Source organism: Penicillium concentricum, assembly GCF_028827145.1.
Source record: "Penicillium concentricum strain IBT 3081 chromosome Unknown utg000001l_segment0_segment0, whole genome shotgun sequence".
In the NCBI taxonomy this organism is placed as follows: Eukaryota; Fungi; Ascomycota; class Eurotiomycetes; order Eurotiales; family Aspergillaceae; genus Penicillium; species Penicillium concentricum.
The window spans coordinates 8,638,178-8,658,118 of record NW_026622754.1 but is presented as its reverse complement, the minus strand read 5'-3'; the positions used below and the strand labels follow the sequence as shown (position 1 = coordinate 8,658,118).

General features: G+C 50.1%; 6 protein-coding genes across 6 annotated transcripts; 5 read left to right on the top strand and 1 right to left on the bottom strand.

Annotated features, from left to right (window-relative positions):
* Window positions 1-338: 338 nt before the first annotated feature.
* Window positions 339-3,816, top strand: rat1 (5'-3' exoribonculease Dhp1; the record flags this gene model as incomplete). Its single annotated transcript, XM_056721075.1, has 7 exons — window positions 339-645; window positions 731-1,011; window positions 1,063-1,188; window positions 1,249-2,451; window positions 2,508-2,541; window positions 2,600-3,146; window positions 3,201-3,816. The coding sequence occupies 7 exons, from the start codon at window positions 339-341 to the stop codon at window positions 3,814-3,816; spliced, it is 3,114 nt and encodes a 1,037-aa protein (XP_056585210.1).
* Window positions 3,817-4,370: 554 nt separating this feature from the next.
* N7517_003344 (isoleucine--tRNA ligase ILS1) lies at window positions 4,371-8,011 on the top strand (the record flags this gene model as incomplete). Its single annotated transcript, XM_056721074.1, has 7 exons — window positions 4,371-4,532; window positions 4,593-4,684; window positions 4,759-4,927; window positions 4,990-6,239; window positions 6,299-6,424; window positions 6,488-6,532; window positions 6,628-8,011. 7 exons carry the CDS (start codon window positions 4,371-4,373, stop codon window positions 8,009-8,011), a joined length of 3,228 nt encoding a protein of 1,075 aa, XP_056585209.1.
* A 121-nt stretch (window positions 8,012-8,132) lies between these two features.
* Window positions 8,133-8,508, bottom strand: N7517_003343 (uncharacterized protein; the record flags this gene model as incomplete). Its single annotated transcript, XM_056721073.1, has 3 exons — window positions 8,133-8,245; window positions 8,295-8,394; window positions 8,446-8,508. The coding sequence occupies 3 exons, from the start codon at window positions 8,506-8,508 to the stop codon at window positions 8,133-8,135; spliced, it is 276 nt and encodes a 91-aa protein (XP_056585208.1).
* A 340-nt stretch (window positions 8,509-8,848) lies between these two features.
* On the top strand, window positions 8,849-12,196 carry N7517_003342 (Sfi1 family protein; the record flags this gene model as incomplete). Its single annotated transcript, XM_056721072.1, has 2 exons — window positions 8,849-8,912; window positions 8,961-12,196. The coding sequence occupies 2 exons, from the start codon at window positions 8,849-8,851 to the stop codon at window positions 12,194-12,196; spliced, it is 3,300 nt and encodes a 1,099-aa protein (XP_056585207.1).
* A 674-nt stretch (window positions 12,197-12,870) lies between these two features.
* On the top strand, window positions 12,871-17,312 carry N7517_003341 (uncharacterized protein; the record flags this gene model as incomplete). The annotated part of the gene is made up of 7 exons (XM_056721071.1): window positions 12,871-12,951; window positions 13,049-13,237; window positions 13,333-15,618; window positions 15,667-16,110; window positions 16,162-16,408; window positions 16,464-16,714; window positions 16,764-17,312. 7 exons carry the CDS (start codon window positions 12,871-12,873, stop codon window positions 17,310-17,312), a joined length of 4,047 nt encoding a protein of 1,348 aa, XP_056585206.1.
* A 961-nt stretch (window positions 17,313-18,273) lies between these two features.
* On the top strand, window positions 18,274-19,710 carry N7517_003340 (uncharacterized protein; the record flags this gene model as incomplete). Its single annotated transcript, XM_056721070.1, has 2 exons — window positions 18,274-18,382; window positions 18,452-19,710. 2 exons carry the CDS (start codon window positions 18,274-18,276, stop codon window positions 19,708-19,710), a joined length of 1,368 nt encoding a protein of 455 aa, XP_056585205.1.
* Between the last annotated feature and the right edge of the window lie 231 nt (window positions 19,711-19,941).

Genomic DNA, 19,941 nt, shown 5'->3' with positions numbered 1-19,941 from the left:
AGTAGAAAGCTGTCCTATTGTACTGCCAAAGGGGGCTAAACGCCGATCTTGGCTCAACCCGCAGAATCGCCGACCGCCCGGAATTTATCTTTTCGTCAACGGCAAGCTCTTTTTCGCTACTATCAACCTGCACCGCGATCATACCTGCGGTTGCATCTCTTTATTTCTCTATTAAATGCTTCAGAGGAGTCTCTGTTTCATCTGAACTGGCTCATATTGTATCTCGTTCACGAACAGAGAGATCGCGCCTGCGCCTGCACGAACGCCATCAACTGATTGCGACACAACAGTACCGAAACCCCTCCAAATATTGACCTCACCAGTGTCGCATTACCATCATGGGTGTCCCCGCGCTGTTCCGATGGCTCTCCACCAAGTATCCGAAGATCGTGTCTCCGGTTATTGAAGAGCAGGCCCAAGTGGTCGACGGAGAAGAAATCCCAATCGATATCACTCGTCCGAACCCTAATGGCGAGGAGCAGGACAACCTTTATCTGGACATGAATGGTATTGTTCATCCGTGTACTCATCCCGAAGGAAAGCCTCCCCCAGCGGACGAGCAGGAAATGATGATGGAGATCTACAAATACACCGATCGAGTGGTCAACATGGTGCGCCCCAGAAAGCTTCTTATGATCGCTATTGGTATGTGTCTATTCTAAGGGAGCCTGCAATTTCCGCATCTCCTCCAAATTGATAATTTCGACTAACCTCGATATCCTATGTATAGACGGTGTCGCCCCAAGAGCGAAGATGAACCAGCAGCGCGCACGTCGATTCCGATCGGCGCAAGAGGCCAAGGAGAATGACCAGAAGAAGGAGGAACTCCACAAGATGCTTGCCCAGCAACATGTTACGAAGACCGGCGACCAGTTGATTCGGGAGGAGGTTGTTCAGAAGACGTGGGACAGCAACGTCATCACGCCAGGAACGCCTTTCATGGATATCCTAGCTGCCTCATTGCGGTATTGGATTGCCTACAAGCTTAACACTGACCCGGGCTGGGAAAATGTATGTTTTGATCTATTTGCTTGGTGCTAATGACCATACTAACGTTGACAGTTGAAAATCATCATTTCGGATGCCACTGTCCCAGGAGAAGGAGAGCACAAGATCATGAATTTTGTGCGATCACAGCGAGCATCGCCTAATCACGATCCCAACACTCGTCATGTCATCTATGGTTTGGTAAGTTTGTGGTGATTTTCCAAATCAATTTTCTCAGATCACTAATCTCAAATCTAACAGGATGCTGATCTGATTATGCTGGGTCTTGGTACCCACGAGCCTTATTTCCGAGTACTGCGCGAAGACGTGTTTGCCCAAGACTCAAGACCTCGGGGATGTAGACTTTGCGGACAGAATGGCCATAAGGCCGAGGAATGTCTAGGCCGCCCAAAGGAGAAGAACGGTGAATTCGACGAGAAGCAAAATGCTGCCCCTCTGAAGCCTTTCATCTGGCTTCATGTCGCCGTGCTAAGAGAATATCTTGCCGTGGAGCTTCGTGTTCCTCAGCAACCGTTCCCATTCGACCTGGAACGTGCACTGGATGACTGGGTCTTCATGTGTTTCTTCGTCGGAAACGATTTCCTTCCTCACCTGCCTTCTTTGGATATTCGTGAAAACGGAATTGATACGCTGATTGCGATCTGGCGTGACAACCTCCCCGCCATGGGAAGCTACCTTACCAAAGATGGAAGCGTTGAGTTGAAAAACGCTCAAATTATCTTGCAGGGACTGGCAAAACAAGAGGATGCCATCTTCGCACGTCGTAGGCAAGCGGACGAAAGAAAGCAGGCAAACGAGAAGAGACGCAAGGAGCAAGATGCGGCTCGAAATGAAGAGCGTGCTCAAAAGCGCAGACGGAGTTCCCCTCAGCGTGACTTGACAGCTGGCGATCGCTCTCGCGACGAGCCCGCCCCTCCCATGGAACTCATCACCCCTGGCCGAGGTCACTTGAACAAGGAGACCAGGGAGCTAACACACAGCATGGTCATTAACCGCGGAGCTGTGTACCGTGCTAACATGGAGAATAAGAGCGCCGCTGCTGTGCTGAAGAGTAGACTCATGAAGGGCACCCAAGATGAAGCTGGGGACAGCGAAACTCCAGTCACAGATGGCGAGGAAGTATCAAGCGAAATCCCAGAGCAGACTTCTCCTGGGGTTCTCGGAAAACGCAAGGCGGATGTAGCCGAACAGGAGGCTACTGAGGCAGGAACACCGGGCAGAAACTCCCCTCCGCCTGTCCCTATTGTTGCTGAAAAGCCCAAACAAGACGAGGTCCAAGAAGACACCGTCAAGCTGTGGGAGCCAGGATACGCCGATCGATACTACGAGCAGAAGTTCGGTGTGGATCCTAAAGATTTAGAATTCCGCCACCAGGTCGCTCGCGAATATGCGATTGGTCTTTGTTGGGTTTTGCAATACTATTTCCAGGGCTGCCCCTCTTGGGTATGTTGCCAACCCCTACTTGATTATACGATTGAGATTCGCTAACTTGATTACAGACCTGGTATTACCCAAGGCACTATGCACCATTTGGTGAGTTTTCCCTTTCTATCTTTTCTTTCCCAGGAAGAAGCTAACATATAACGCACAGCCGCCGATTTCGTTGATATCGCCGATATGGACGTCCAGTTCGAGAAGGGCACGATATTCAAACCATTTGAACAGCTAATGGGAGTCTTGCCTGCTGCGTCTAATCACGCGTTGCCCAAGGTTTTCCATCCTCTCATGGAAAATCCCGATAGCGAGATTATCGATTTCTACCCGGAGGACTTCCCCCTGGACTTGAACGGCAAAAAGTTTGCCTGGCAAGGAGTAATCTTGCTCCCTTTCATCGACGAAACTCGTCTATTAAACGCCATGGCCAAGGTATATCCTCTTCTTACTGAGGACGAAAAGATTCGCAACTCTCATGGTCAGGACGTTCTTCTACTATCCGACCGAAACCCCTTGTACCAAGACCTTGTCGCGAACTTCTACTCCAAGAAGCCCGGTCCGGCACAATACCCCCTCAAAGAGGATGTGAGTGACGGCCTGGCCGGGATCGTCGAGCGCAGCGACACCTATATCCCCCACAGCTCGTTGGTATCGCCATTGGAAGCGCATGGGATGCCAGGAGTTGATGACGATCGTTCTCTCACGTGAGTTTAACCCTCCCAACTTTGCAGTTTGCTTCATATACTAACTGATAAAAGTGTATTGTATAAAATCCCAAAGACTTCTCATGTCCACAAGTCTATGCTTCTCCGCGGGGTAAAGCTACCGACGCCAATGCTGGACTCAAACGATATCAGAGCCACCCAGAACCGATCCCAAAACTCTGGCCGATCATTCGGTGGTGCACCTTTCCAGGGCAGAGGACGTGGCGGCCGGATGAACTACTCCAGTGATCGCCCGAACCCATTCGCTGCCCATCTTGATCCGAAATTCAACTCCGGTCCACAAGGTGGTCCCGGTGGTCCCGGTGGTGCCCCCATGGTACCTCCTGGATGGGTTCCCCCTGGCCAAGGATACGGAGGCTACGCCAGAGGACCGCCTCCCCCTCCTCGTGGCGGGATGTCACATCAGTACCCACCCCAACACCCACCCCAACACGGCTACCAACAGCCCGGAGACTATTATGGCCAGCAGAACAACCAGAACAACCAGTACAATCAGGGTGGCCAGTACAATAACGCGCATCAATCGGGTTATGGTTCGCAGGATTATCGCGGAGGCAGAGGAGGTAACCGTGGAGGCCGCGGCCGTGGTGGGCAGAACCGAGACCACTACTCCAACAACCAAGGTGGAGGTGGATATAATCGGTACTAGAAAGCAACTGATGGTCCAGCTCTCTCTTTGCCTTGCTCTGTGACTATCTATTTCTTCTTGCTACTTTCAATACGCTATTGGTATCTGTTGACACGTTTGGGAATTGGGCATGAGGGTCTGGAGAAGAAAAGGAGTTAGGGAAAATGTAAAATGAATTCAATTGATGTTCTAATGGACTCTTCGTTTGCCCTTGTAAAGCATGCATGGGGTTGAGCCCCTGACTGATATCTTTACATTATATAGATTGCTCGAATCGTATATCCCTGAGTTATAGCGGTAAAAGATATTATCTACTCACCACATGGTATGTCAGGTAAAAGGTATATATGTTTATCTAATTGGCAGTTCGCCTTTTGGTCTTTGTCTTGTCCTTTCATTGCAACCCTAAGATGATGGTTATAGAAGGCGGTGTACATGGAGGGGTCAAGGCAACAAGGCACACTGGCAAAAAAAGCGAGTGGGGGTGACTCACCCGTGGACTTGCAAGCCCTGTGAGGTTGTTAGTCGCAGTCAATCTTCTCTCCACTTTCGTAAATCACTGGAGTCACCACATCATGGATTTTCCTGCGGAAGAAGAGCTTGTGCTCGCTCGGTGGAGAGAGATCGATGCCTTCAAACGCCAAGTTGAACTTTCGGCTGGAAAGCCACGCTATGGATTCCTAGACGGCCCTCCTTTCGCTACCGGAACCCCTCATTACGGGCATTTGCTTGCTTCGGTAAGATAGCAGCGAACAATCTACGAATGAGTTGCGAGTAGTTCTAATACTTTCCACTAGACGATCAAGGATGTGATTCCCCGTTATTGGTCTATGAAGGGATTCCATGTGGAGCGTCGTTTTGGATGGGATACACATGGTGTGCCCATTGAGTAAGTTCAATTCAATTCAAGACAAAGACTTGCTCAAGACTGTGTAGCTTGGCTTTTGCTGACACAAAATCTAGATATGAGATCGACAAAAAATTGGGCATGTCTGGTCTGCAGGCGGTCCAAGAGATCGGAATCGAGAAATACAACGAGGAGTGTCGATCGATTGTTATGAGATACGCGACAGAATGGCGCCAAACCATCGAGCGATTGGGTCGCTGGATTGACTTCGATAACGATTACAAGGTACGCTTGAGTACGTCTGGCCTTTTGTGCCTTTGAGTTAACACCTTCTTTTTGCTATCTAGACCATGAACCCGTCATTCATGGAATCAGTCTGGTGGGTTTTCAAGGAGCTCTTCGATAAGGGCCTGGTCTACCGCGGATACCGTGTCATGCCTTACTCCACCGCCCTCAACACGCCGCTCAGCAACTTCGAAGCGCAGCAGAACTACAAAGATGTGCAGGACCCCGCCGTTGTTGTGACATTCCCTCTGCTAGATGACCCCGAGACATGCCTACTTGCATGGACCACCACCCCGTGGACGCTTCCATCGCACACCGGTCTGTGCGCCAACCCCAACTTCGAGTACGTCAAGATCTACGATGAAGCTACAAAGAAAAACTACATCCTCCTGGAGGCTCTTCTTCGGACCATCTACAAGGACCCGAAGAAGGCTAAGTTCAAGATCGTCGACCGCATCAAGGGTTCTGACATGCTTGGATGGAAGTACACACCCCTCTTTGATTACTTTTATGAAGAATTCAAGGATTGTGGCTTCCAAGTCCTGAATGACGAATATGTCACTGCTGAGGATGGTGTTGGTATTGTTCACCAGGCCCCTGCCTTTGGTGAGGAGGATTACCAAGTCGCCATGAACCACGGCGTCATTTCCGAGACCCGTCTTCCCCCCAACCCCGTTGATCCTCAGGGCTGTTTCACCGCTGAAGTCCGTGACTTTGTGGGCCAGAATGTCAAGGCTGCCGACAAGGGTATCATCAAGCTCCTCAAGGGCAATGGTCGTGTCCTCGTTGACAGCCAGATTACTCACAGCTATCCTTTCTGCTGGCGGTCCGATACCCCTCTGATCTACCGTGCCGTGCCATCCTGGTTCGTGAAGGTCAAGCCTATCATCCCCGACATCCTTGATGGTATTGATAAATCCCACTGGGTTCCCTCCAATGTCAAGGAGCGGAGATTTGCCAGCTGGATTAAGAACGCTCATGATTGGAACATTTCTCGGAACCGTTTCTGGGGAACACCGTTGCCATTGTGGGTTAGTGAAGATTTCTCAGAAGTTGTTGCTATCGGTAGCATCGAGCAACTTAGGGAACTGAGTGGCTATGAGGGCGAGCTCACCGATATTCATCGCGATAAGGTCGATCACATCACGATTCCTTCTTCCAAAGGAAACGGCGTTTTGAGACGTGTTTCCGAGGTCTTTGATTGCTGGTTTGAATCGGGCAGTATGCCTTTTGCAAGTGTTCACTATCCCTTCGAGGGTGCAGATGAGTTTGAGGACCGTTTCCCAGCAGACTTCATTGCTGAGGGCCTTGAGTAAGTTACACATTTTGTCCCTTCTCGCCGGTTTTCACGTGCTAATATTGGATTCTTAGTCAAACACGAGGATGGTTTTATGTACTCAGCGTGATCGGAGTTCACTTGCGTCAAAGACTACCATACAAGAATGTAGTGGTGAATGGCATTGTCCTCGCAGAGAACGGTCTTAAGATGTCCAAAAGGTGTGTAAACGCTACCTCTATATGACCATGACCCGAACTCTGTCTAACACGCTGATTTCACAGATTGAAAAATTACCCCGACCCATCGCTGATCATGAATTCATACGGGTAAGTTCTGCAATTATTTAGTCCCGGGTTGTTCATACTTTTCATGCTCTTCGGGAGTTTCCCCATAAGAATTCTCATTGACCTTCTCTAAACAGATCGGACGCCCTTCGATTGTACATGATCAACAGTCCTGTCGTTCGTGCTGAGCCTCTGAGATTCAAAGAAACTGGCGTCAAAGAAATCGTCAGCAAGGTGCTTCTCCCACTGTGGAACAGCTACAAGTTCTTTGAGGGCCAGGTGACCCTTCTGAAGAAGGCTTCCAACATCGACTTTGTCTTTGATCCTGCAGCGGAGAGCACCAACACAAACGTGATGGATCGTTGGGTTCTCGCGAGCTGTCAATCACTGCTTCTGTTCATTGACCAGGAGATGGCCGCTTACCGTCTGTATACCGTTGTACCACGCCTCCTAGAGTTGATTGATAACACGACCAACTGGTACATTCGCTTCAACCGCAAGAGACTTAAGGGTGAAAATGGTGTTGATGACACATTGCACGCCCTGAACACTCTCTTTGAGGTTCTCTACACTCTTGTCAGAGGCCTCGCTCCTTTCACTCCATTCATCACCGACAATATCTACCAGCGCCTTCTTCCCCACATTCCCGAGTCGCTTCGTGCTGAAGACAGCCGTTGCGTACACTTCCTTCCCTTCCCCGAAGTGCGCCAAGAGCTCTTTGACGAAGTTGTTGAACGCAGAGTTTCTCGGATGCAGATTATCATCGAACTCGGCCGTATCTCGCGTGAACGTCGGGCCATCGGTCTCAAGACCCCCCTGAAGTCACTTGTCGTGATTCATAACGACCCACAATATCTGGAAGATGTCAAGTCTCTCGAGCCCTACATTCTCGAAGAGCTCAACGTTTTGGAGCTTGTTCTCTCCTCCGACGAAGCCAAATACCAAGTCGAATACTCGGTGACCGCTGACTGGCCTGTGCTAGGTAAGAAGCTGAAGAAGGCTGTTCAAACAGTTAAGAAGGCCTTGCCTTCTCTCACCAGCAATGACGTGAAGGGATATCTCGCCGACAAGAAGATCTTGGTTGATGGCATTGAACTCATTGAGGGTGACCTCGTTGTGAAGCGAGGAATCAAGGAGACCGATAACTCCAAGGGCATGGAAACTAACACGGATGCTGACGTGTTGACCATCCTTGATGTGAACTTGTACCCAGAGCTGGCTCATCAGGGTCTGGGTCGTGAGATCATCAACCGCGTCCAACGCCTTCGCAAGAAGGCTGGTCTTGTTGCCACCGATGATGTGAAAATGGAATACACCGTGATTTCGGACCCGGACAACATTGGCCTTGACGAGGCTTTCAAGTCTCAGGCTCAAGCCTTTGAGAAGGTTCTGCGTCGCCCAGTTGAACCAAGTGCATTTGGTGGCGATAAGCTTCCTACTGGAGAGGAAGAGGGCACCATCTCGCAGGAAGAACAGGAGGTGCAAAATGCCACTTTCTTGTTGCGCCTTCTTAAGATTTAGACCAAAAGAACATATGTAGATATCAAGTCTACTTTTTAGCAATTTTTTTTTTTTGATATTTTGAATGAACTCGGCCTTTTATCAATAGTCCTCCAATACCTAGCGAAATTCCTATAATAATCTACAAATGCTCCTGCTTGCGCCGCCATATCCAAACAGCTCCAAATCTTTGAGTAATTCTGATGCTTCCCACTTTATAATCCCAAGGAACTTTTAGCCCTTTTTGGACGCCGCCTGTTGGCGTCAGTTAGCATGTTGAAGGTACACAGCACTCACTCGTCACCTACCAGATAACAATTCTTCAGTCGCATGAATTCTTTAGCACACATATCTTTATGTACCGAGTTGTAATCCGCAACAACACACTTGCCGTATGCCGCAACCTATGAAGCTAGTTAGTTGAGCAATGCGGAGGTTAGAGAAAAGGTGCACACCTCTACGGAGCATTGGGCTGAAGCTTTGGCAATTTTCTCCACTGGACGAGTTCTTCCCGGCATCTTGGATGAAATTAGGATGCAGCCCTGAAATGCAAAGTAGCTTAATGTTCCGATGTGAAACCAATAGGACATTGTCCAGGTGGAAATCTAACAATGTTACATAAGACCACGTGACCTGCATGTTTCTGTCGCGACAACCAAAACAACCCGCACCGTTGCTTCGATTGATGGCGCATGGGTTGAGTTTATTGTTTTGTTCTTTTGGAATTGCTGATTGCAGAGTACCTCTGCCTGCGCATGTCTTTCATCCTCGGCGCTCCCCGCTTTCGCGATGATTTATTTGGTCCTGCAGCTCTATGACCCAGATGCGACAAGCGCGCCTTAAGATCGCGAATTTTCGATGCCTCCGATATCCTCTCAGCGTCGAGCCGTGACCGAAGAGATCTCATCTCTTTCAGATGATGGTAGGGCGCAATCAATCACTTAGTTCAAATGGAGCCTGACCTCTATAGATGTCGGTTTTCTATACCAGGTTATCGCTGGCGCCGAGACAAAACCCGAAGCGGATCGACTCCCATTCCGGGCGCTTTTCGAAGCATACGACGAAGTCATTAGCGAACATGGCGTCAACGCGGACCCAGGTCATGCATGCCTGCGCTTCCTGTTCAAGATGGGAAGCAAAGGTGTGCGTGGCGAGACACTCTTCGAGAAATTCGAGAATGCGCTCCAACAGATGGGAATCGTGATCGAAATCGGCGAGGAGGGCTCTACGAACCCCAACGAGACACATGACTATGATCAATATACAGTGGATGTTACCCACAGCAAGACCGTTGACCACGACCATTCTCCAATCATGAATGGAATGCCACCGACACCCAAACGCCGAGCATCTTTCAACACTACGTACGACATTGGCGAGGATGCGACGCAAAGAAGTTTAATCAATCGCCCTAGCTCTCGATCTTCAATGTCGCGACTTGAAATTGGCAAACCCGAGTTTGCTAAACCAAAGCTCTCACCTACCTCCAGGCATGATTCCGGGCCTACCAAATCACCAGACCGGACGCAATTAATCAGCCAGTTCTTGGATGTTGGCCGGCGCTTGCTGAGCAGATTTGACGGAGCAGAAAATAAACACGGAGGCACGGAAGAAGCTCCCTTGACTAATGGAGTGGTCGCGAGGTCGGCCGTTGCTCGTGATCGTTCGAAGAGAGTGGCCGAAGCCTCACGTCCCCGTCGTTCGCCCTCATACGATTCTTCAGAAAGCTCCGAGTCCGAAGAGGTGCAGTCAATCATGTCGCAGAGCCCAGAACACGATTCTTTTGACAAAGAGGAGGTGCCACCAGAGTTCATTTATCGCCCGCAACTTTCGGATCTACTTCGGGATGCATCTACATTTAACATGTACCGACAGCGATCGATCTGTCGTCGAATTCTGACACAATGGCTGAAAAAGGCATTCCAAGCACGACAGACTCGCCAGACTAAGGAAACAATCGCTGTCAATTATGACCGCGGCCTTCTCATCCGGCAGGCCTTTGATCCATGGCGAGGAGTAATTCAAGAAAAACGCCACTCCGCTCGCACAGATCGATTCTTCAAGCACCTTGAAGCGCGTGCCAGTCGCGCACGGGATTTATATCTAATGACAAAGGCGTTCAGTCACTGGGCCCAACTTACGTCGGAAGAAGTAGCTCGGACCTCTGCTGCCCGGAGACATGTTCTTGGCGTCAAATATTTCAATGCCTGGCGCGAGATCACTGCCGTCAACGAGTTGAAGGCCCAGCGTTTTGCGCTACGGAGGCCTTTCAATGCGTGGCGAAAGAAGATCCAAGATTTGAAGGCAGCAGAGACCCAAGCAGTCACTGTTCGGAACACAAAGATCCAAAAAGCATCGTTCTGGGACTGGTGGTGGTGCTTCTGCGACCGGCGTGTTCTTGAAGTTTCGGATTATCGACTCAAAAGACGATCACTTCTTTCCTGGCTTCGGAACTTGCGAACTAATCGAGAGCGCGACCATGAAATAGACCTGCATAACAAACGGTCATCTCTAAAGTCGGTACTTCAGATATGGTCCCACCACTCGAAAACCATCGCACTTGCAGATCAGGAAGTCCAGGCTTCTCGGCGCCAACATGACCTCAGAGAAACCTTTGATGAATGGAGAATCCAGTCCCGGCTGGCCCCGGCTGCTTCTCGGGCTTCTGAGATGGTTGATACCAGGATTCTACGAAATGCCCTTTCACAATGGATTGGAAAGGCCCAAATGGTCAGACAGGCAGAAGAGGTAGATCGCCATCGAATCCAACACAACGCGTGGATCTCCTGGAATGATACGCTTCGCTGCTTGGCCCTCCGTGCTCGAATTGACGAGCGGATCAAAATGGAGGCGATGTACAAATGGGTCTTGATGGAAAGATTTGAGCTGATGCGAAGGATACGCGAGCAACGCATCAAGCGGGAAGTATTTTCTCGATTTGTGACAAACACTCGGGACACTTATACCCGTTTACTGTTTCATGCTGAGGCTCATGAGGATCATCAGACCGAAAATTTAGTTCGATCTAAATTTGCCATTTGGCGTGATCAAGTGCAACTTCAGCGCGAGCGGGAGTATGTAGCAGCTGAGTTCTATGCTCCACGCCTTGCAGCTGAGTCTCTTACGATCTGGCGATCCAAGCATAACCAAGTCGTCAAGATGGAAGGCTGGGCTCAAAATGCTCGATTCTATTTCTTGATGAAGAAGTACATGAAGCAATGGCATCAAGCCAAAGTGGACTCTGGCAAACGACGGCGACAAGAATCGTATGCCAAAGTCAGGCGGAAAATCAAGGTTAACCTCGCGTTCAAGGCGCTGGCTGCCTGGTCATCAAAAACTCGAGTCATTATGGAGATGGAGCAACAAGCTGCTGATGTTGATCGCGAAAAATTGCTTGCTGACACGTCCGAGATATTCGTCCAATGGCATGACAAAACAGCCAAGAGGATCCAGGATTGCCAGGACGCCGACGATTCTTATTTCCGACAAGTTGCGTTTGACCAGCTGATGCAAATGTCCGAAACCTTCATCATTCGACGTGAGATGGAAGACCAAGCGGACAATGTATATCGATTGCATGTCCTACGACTGGCCGCAGCTTCTCTTCGTAAGCTCAGCCTTCGTATATTCCAGATAGGCAGCACCGTCGAGACCGCCGAAGCCATGCGGGAAAGGAATCTGAGGAAGCACTCAAGAAACATGTTCCGCGATTGGGTGGACAATGCCCGAATGAAGCTGGAAGCTCGAGATTCTGCTGGTCCATCTTTCACGCCTGCACGAATGTCAACCTTTGGAAATGGCGATGGCGCCGGATCAGCGATGTTCGACCCCTGGTATCAAGAGCAGGCGGAAACACCTTTCAAAATAAGTGACTTCACAGCAACATCTCAGGCAACATCGCAGGCGACCTCCAATGATCCGATCTCTGCAAGCCCCTTGGCCACCCCAAATTTCACGACATCTCCCTCTAAACGAGCCGCCCGGGCGCGAGCCCTCGCCCAAATGTCCACCACCCCCGCCACGCCCCTACGCACACCTTTCGCAAGTCGACTACTTCGAGCCGGGACTACTACTTCTTTATCCACCTCTTCCAAACGGCCACGGACTGGTCGACGAAGCTCGGTGGGAAATAGCGTCCGGTTTGTGGATGAAGAACTTCCCGAGTCTCCAACAGATGGTCGCAGATCAGCGAATCGACGAACTTGAAGTTCTTGTTCGGTATATGACCTCTTTGCAGATGCTTTAGCCTCATGTACATCAGCGATGGTTATACTTTTTTTCTCTCTCTCTCATGCCCTGTCGATAGGTGCGATCATGTTTCATTCAATGCATCATCCGGCGCAGCATATAGCGAGTTCAAGGGTTTCTGGGTCTTTGGTATACTGTTTTGTACTTTTGCCATGATTGAATGTGACACTTAAATTATGAAATGAGCTTTTCCAAAAAAATAACAGAATTCTTGTAGGAAAAAAATGGGACGCGTATTGTCTACTAGAGCCCTTGGTCGATACCGACGTTAGATATAGGTAAATGCTTATCGGGGAGCTCTATAGCTATGCCCCAAATCACTTGGAGCTCCTTTCATATAGATTCCCACACTAAGAAATAGCAATTATTGAATTCACATCATGTTTATATCTATACTTAGCTCCTTTGTGTTATTCAAAGTCGAGGGTCGTCGGTCACACCGAGTGGAGCGGAAGCGACATCATCAGGTCTCTCCCGCCTTGTCCCCTGCGTGTATCCAGACAACTCTCAAACACCCATCTACCCTTCCCTCGCGACTCCATTTACTCTCAGAAATAATAATCTTTGACCTGGCAATGTTATAACCTGTTTTCAAGCGCAACAAGCGTCCATTCACCGAACCAACCGCCTCTATGCGAGCGGTACTGCCGGGGAGACCCCCAGCGAAGCTCCAGTCGTTCAGTACGGTGTTGTGGGATGGTCTTCGTGTTGTTGTAAGTCCTCCCAAATATTCCTTCATTTTCACTCCAGCTCTGCGGCTCGTTTAAAGCCCCCTGTTGCTGACCCTTGGCCCTGCGCGTTCTCCAATAGGCATACATCTCCGGCCACGCGCTGGTTATCCTCGGCGGTCCGCAAACGCTCCTCCAAACAATCTACGTCGACGATATAGATACCCTCGAGGCCATAGCGTTTGATGAAACATCTGGCAAGATTGCTGTTTGTGGTGGCCCTGATGTATTCGTGTACCAGCCGTACGGCATCCAGGGCGAACCCCTCAAGGTGTGCATACAACCCCACTACTCGGAGCTTGGTCGACCAGCAACACAGTCTCATAATGGCAATCAGCATTGATGTTGACACATGGCTTGATCTAGTGGTCGCTCCTTTATACATTCCGCGCCCCCGATGACGACGAACCGATCTATACATTATCGTGGGGTTCCTCGAATGAGCTCCTGGTTGGCAACTCCCGCCTCGCCCTTTGGTTTATGAACGACGAACCGCGCCTGGTATGGAAAAGAAAGCTTGCGACACCCGTGAAATTCGCGCAATTCTCTCCGGACTCGTCCTTGATTGTTACAGTAGGGCAATATGACCGCTTGGTCAAGGTATGGAGACGACTTGCCTTCGGCGCAGACGAGGTTCGGTTCGAGAACTCGTATCTACCTCATCCGAATGTTGTCACAGGGATACACTGGCGGTTACCTCGGCACCCCGAGCAATCTATGGATAATGTCCTGTATACATTTTGCGCCGATAACAAGATTCGAGTATGGGCAGTGACGGATGTTCATGCGCTTTCTGCTTTGCAGTTCTGGGCAGAGATTGACATGGGTGAGTCGGTTCAGCCTAGACATGCGTCAGGTGAGGACCAAGGACCGCAACGGCGGTATGGCTTTATTTTGGACAGCCGCGACTTCTGTGTTGCGACTGAGCGTGCTGTCCAGAGGACCAGAGGAAACAAGGAGAACCATGCGCTAGAACATATCATCGAGGTTGCGAGCAAGGCCCCAGAGATCTGTGTTGTCATTGATGGCCAGGGCCATATGTCTGCTTGGGCCTTGGAAGATATCGGTTCTAAAGCAAAGACCAACTTGAGCGTCTTCAATATTCTCCATGTTGAAGGCTTGGATTTGGGATTTTCATCTGATCAGCCATTGCAAGAAGACTACGCTCAAATTCGTGCATTCCAAAGTACAACATCGGACGACAAGCTCAGTGTCCTGGTCCATCACTTCGACGGTCGGATTGAGTGGTATGATTCTCATGTGGATGTTCTGTTTGACCCTGCACCACGCACGAAAAGAATCGCCCAAACGGCTTCTTGGTCTGGCCATACTGCCCCTGTGAAAAAGATCGTCCGCAATGCGATTGGAGATACACTGGTATCACGTACCAATGAAAACAAAGCCACCGTATGGACACAGCAGCGTCAGGATGGGAGATCGATCTTAGCACACAAGAGTGTCCTCCTCTCCGATGAGCATATTCATCGGACATGTGTGCTGGAGAACAGTAATCTTCTCGTCAATCTCCACCACAATGGGGTTTCCCTATGGGATTTCAGCTCAAATCATGCCAAGCAGTTGGCTTCTTTGCAATTCACACTGCCCGGCAAGCCACTATGTGTGCTGCCAATCCCCAGCACCCAAGCGACTCCAGGTGTTTTCTATGTAGCAACGATATGGGCAGACATGCACGGAATTGCGTGGGAAATACGAGGCCCAAGCCCAAGTCAGGAAGGTCATAAAGGGAGCTTTGTAAATGATCATGGCTATCGATTACGAGAATTTTGCACGTTTGACATGGGGTTGAAGGAGGATATTGCATATATCCTTCCCGTGGACCCAGCAGGCCCTAAAACAGAAGCATCTGGTTTCTTCGATTCTTTTTCTGCCGACATTGCTCTCTCCTATACCTACAGTGGAGTTGTGCGGACATGGACAGCCACGGTCGATCCAGCGAACATGAAGGTCGATTGGCTACTTCAATCAACCGTTGATACGGGCATCATCAACCCATCTATGGCCAGTGGGAGCTCTATTCGCAAGGCAGCTCTGGTTGACGAGGACCGGGCTCACCTCACAATCTGGGACACCAATAATGCTCAGCTGGAGTTCGAAGAACATTTTGCTTCACTTGACATTATCCAGGATTTGGACTGGACGTCAACTCCAGACAAACAGTCCATCTTAGCCGTGGGATTCCCACACAAGGTTGTTCTCTTGTCTCAGCTCCGCTATGATTATCTAGATTCCCGACCGTCGTGGACACAAGTTCGGGAGATCTGGATTCGAGATCTCACACCGCACCCTATAGGAGACTCTTGCTGGCTGAATAACGGCCATTTGGTCATTGGAGCCGGCAACCAACTGTTCGTTTATGACAAGGATATTGATGTTGGAGACCGCCTAGTGTCTGAGCTTCGGATGCCATCTCGAGGGCTGGCATCTGTCGATCTCTTCGACGTTGTCAGCCGGCTGAATGGCCCGTTGCCTGTATTCCATCCACAGTACTTGGCACAGTGTATCCTGGCTGGGAAGACTAGATTGGTACATTCGATTCTCTTGAACCTACATCGAAAGCTGAAGTTCTACACCGAGGGCGATGAACTAGATGGTTTCTTGGAGATGCCGGTGGAATATCTTTACGAACAAGATGTAAGTACACATCGTATAATTTCTCTTCCCGATACTAACAAAAGTCAGGATTCCCAAAAAGGGTTCTCCAAGGAAATGCGCTCTTCCTATGTTGATTCCACCGATGAGGAATTTTCATCTGTCATAGATGAAAATGCCGCTGCCGCGCTCAATGAGAGTTTAGCACGGATCGCCTTGCCGCAACTGTCTAGCCATGAACAGTTCCGCTTGGCAGATACCATTGAATGCGTGGCTATGGTTGAGAAGCACCGGCGCTCAATGGACGATAATGCAGCACGCTATCTCTTATTCTTCCGACAGCATATGCTGCGCCGGACTCAAGGAGTCGCCAACAAAGACACTGTCTCATGGCGAGAGATTGTTTGGGCTTACCATAGCAGCAGCCAAGATATCCTCACAGACCTTGTCTCCCGGCAATTCAATGCAAAATTGACTTGGAAGGCTGCTCGTGAAAGCGGGATCTTCATGTGGCTTTCGGATTCCGTAGCTGTGGTGCGTGTCTGTCATATCGTTTACTTGGCCACAAACTAACCGATTGATTAGAAAGCACAACTCGAAATCATCGCCCGATGTGAATACACCAAGACGGAAGAGAAAAACCCCATCGATTGTACATTGTATTACCTCGCTCTCGGAAAGAAGAATGTTCTTCAGGGTCTCTGGCGTATTGCACACTGGAACCGCGAACAAGCAGCAACCCAACGTTTGTTAGCAAATGACTTCAAGGAACCGCGATGGAGGACATCCGCGCTCAAGAATGCGTATGCATTGCTTGGAAAGCGACGATTTGGTAATTTGAGACTCATATTGTCTACGAATGAGCACTGCCAGCTAACACTCAACAGAATATGCTGCATCATTCTTCCTTCTCGCCGATCATCTGCGTGACGCTGCAAACGTGATCATAAACCAGATGGGCGATCTCCAGCTCGCGATCGCAATCACTCGAGCCTCAGAAGGGGACAATGGACCGGTTCTTCGGGAGATTCTGGAAGAAAGAGTATTGCCTGAGGCCGCTTCCGAGGGCAACCGCTGGATGGCTTCTTGGGCTTTCTGGATGCTTGGACGACGGGATATGGCAGTGCGGGCACTGATTGTGAGTACTTTTCTTCTTTGGCCAGCAAGGCCCAGCTAATCAGATCTAGTCGCCGGTCGAAACCCTCCTATCACCAGCGACGCCAGTCACCCCGGGCAGCCCGGGGCGAGGAACCCTTCAATCCAAGTCATATCTCTCCAACGACCCTGCCTTGGTAGTATTATACCACCAACTCCGCGCAAAGACACTCCAAACCCTCAAGGGCGCCTCCAAAGTGCGACCTAGAGAAGAATGGGAATTCGTTATTCGCAATGCCCGACTCTACGACCGTATGGGCTGCGATTTCCTCGCCCTCGATCTGGTACGCCACTGGGAGTTCCTGGGTGGACTGCCTACCCAGGATGCATTGAAGCCTAATACATCCCTGGAGATGGACGAGAACGGAGTGGATTACCGGAAACTGCTTCGGCGCCGGAGCAGCCTCGTAGTTGCTGATATTCCGGTGCACCGAGCAGATATCTTGCAGGGACCCGCCGTCACTGATATTACACCTGGGGAGAAACCGAAGAAAGAAGAACAGAAGCCGAAACCGAAGCCACCTCCTACTATGTTTCATGAGCCGGATGCCAATTCGTTGCTGGACAGCTTTGGGTTCTAGGTTAGAGATTTATTTGTGTTGACACTGTACTATTTCCTGGATATACATACATCCAGTTACTATCAATTGAGAACCTGGGACGCATACACAATAGCATCTCCCATGTTCAAGCAGTTAATAGTAATCCTATGGGGGAATCCATGTAGTTTTATCACTTCAATGGTTCACGTGATTCGCATCAACGCTAGGACCTGGGGAAGGCCCAGCTGTCTAGGAGCTTCACTGAATTTTACAATTTTGTACAACATCCTCATTCTAATATGTTGACCTTGAGAAGCTAAGAGGAGTTTAGCGAAGGATCCAGCAAGTGGATGGATGCTACGGCATGAGCCTTGATCCTTGCAGAATGTGATACCGCACATAATCTCTGGGGAAGAGGCATGATGTCACTGTCTACAAATTGACCTGAGTTATGAACATCTGTGTGACGCTTATCCCTACAATCAACTACATCTTCATTAGGAGAATTGCTACATAGAAGCGGTCAAGATGGAGACCAATCCAGTTTCAAGGAAAAATCTGCAGATTTCGGCTGACAATTGTGCTGAACCCTATTGAGCTCACTGGTTGCACTACAGCCCGTAGCGCGCTTTAGTTACTCAAGTGGCTCCAGATCGCTGCAGATGTGCTCCCAGATAGCCTGACGGATTGCCTATCCAGGTGCGATCGGCGGCACTAATCTGCACTATTACATCGCGATCGCGCCGATCCTTCAGCTCGCCTCCAAACTTCTGGTGAACGATGGAGACTTAGGCCGAGAGATCCCTCTTGCGCCAATAGCTCAGCTCACCTTGATCTGCAGATCGGGAAACCATGCAGGCTTTCATGCAGACTAAAATCGAGAGCTGATGCTATAAGACTTCCCCCCCACCCGCTGGGAGCTTGAAGCTCTTCTCTGACTTTCGATACTTGTTTTTGTATACTAGTGATATCCCCCCGACCTTTTTTTTCCCTAGCGACAATGCCTACCAAAATCCCAGGACCACCCGGAATTCCCCTCTTGGGTAATGTCTTCGACGTAAACCCTAGTGAGACGTGGAACTCGCTCAACAAGTTGGCCAAGCAATTTGGTATGCCAGCAACCCGTCCACGGACCTGGGCAACACCCAGCCCCAACGAGTATTCACTAATTTTTTTAGGCTCAATTTTCAAGATCAATGCTCTCGGCCATGAAATCGTCTTCATCGGCAGTGTCGCTCTATTGGAAGAAATTTGCGACCAGACCCGATTCCGCAAGTGTGTTACAGGACCAGTAGTCGAGATCCGATATGCCGTGCACGACAGTCTGTTCACAGCATACGACAACGAGAAGAGCTGGGGTATCGCACACCGAATCATGATGCCTCATCTTACGCAATCTGCGACCGACAACCTCTTTGGCGACATGGCAGAGGTCATTCCGGACCTGACCAAAAAGTGGAGCGCAGGAACCAAGACACGCACTCTGCTCACCAAAGACCTGGACCGTCTCCTGCTTGCATCCTGCATGCAATGTTTCTTCAACCAGCGCGTGCACGTGCTCGAAGGCGCCGAGCCACCCATGCTCAACGCCATGGACGGCGCCACCATGGAGGCGATGAAGCGACCCACCCGCCCTAAGCTACTGAACTGGCTGTACCAGCGCAAGTTCGAAAAAGACACAAAGACCATGCGCGGGTTCGCTGCGCAGGTAATCAAGACCCGGAAAGAGCAGCCAGAGACTGCCCGCAAGGACATCCTAGATGCGATGCTGAACGGTGCCGACCCGGAGAGCGGCGAGAAGCTCACCGAGTCGCAGGTTATCGATGAGATCATCTCGATCTTCATCGGTGCCGCCACAGCACCTAATCTCGTCTCCTATGCCCTGTACTATCTGATGGAGAACCCGAGCGAGATGGCCAAGGCGCAGGAGGAGATCGACCGCGTGGTCGGCGACGGCAATATCGACCTGGAGCACCTCCAGAGCCTCAATTATGTCGAGGCCATCCTGCGCGAGTCGATCCGTCTTTCTGCTACCGCGCCCGGCTTCAACATCGAGCCCATTCCTTCCGAAGATAAGAGCCCTATCCTTCTTGGTGGTGGCGAGTACCAAATTGCTCACAACCAGCCCATGATCGCGGTCTTGAGTCAGGTCAACCGCGATCCTGCTGTCTTCGAGGACCCCGAGGCCTTCAAACCCGAGCGTGTTTATGGCGAGAAGTGGGATCAGCTCCCTGCTGCTGCGAAGAAGGGCTTCGGTAACGGCAAGCGTGAGTGCATTGGCAAGCTCTGGGCTTGGCGGTGGTCGTTCTTTACTCTTGCCAGCATTCTCAAGGAGACCACGTTTGAGCTGGCAGACCCCAAGTACAAGCTTGAGTCGAACGGTGCATTCAGTATCAAGCCGCTTGAGTTTTACGGTCTTGTTAGTCCACGGAAGTGATTTTGGAATTGATATTTTGTTTGGGATTCAGCGGATATGAAGTTAGTAATGAATTTGTCGATATACTCCAACGTTATTATGACAGAATGGGACGAGCTTAACCTTATTTTTATTCTTAATTCTATCTTTATTTCTGAAATATGGGTGTGTTCCTGAAGATGAGCTCATGCGTGTGGCGGCCGTAGTGAGCGATTGCGTATATCGCTCACGTCACCCACGTTAACGCCACGC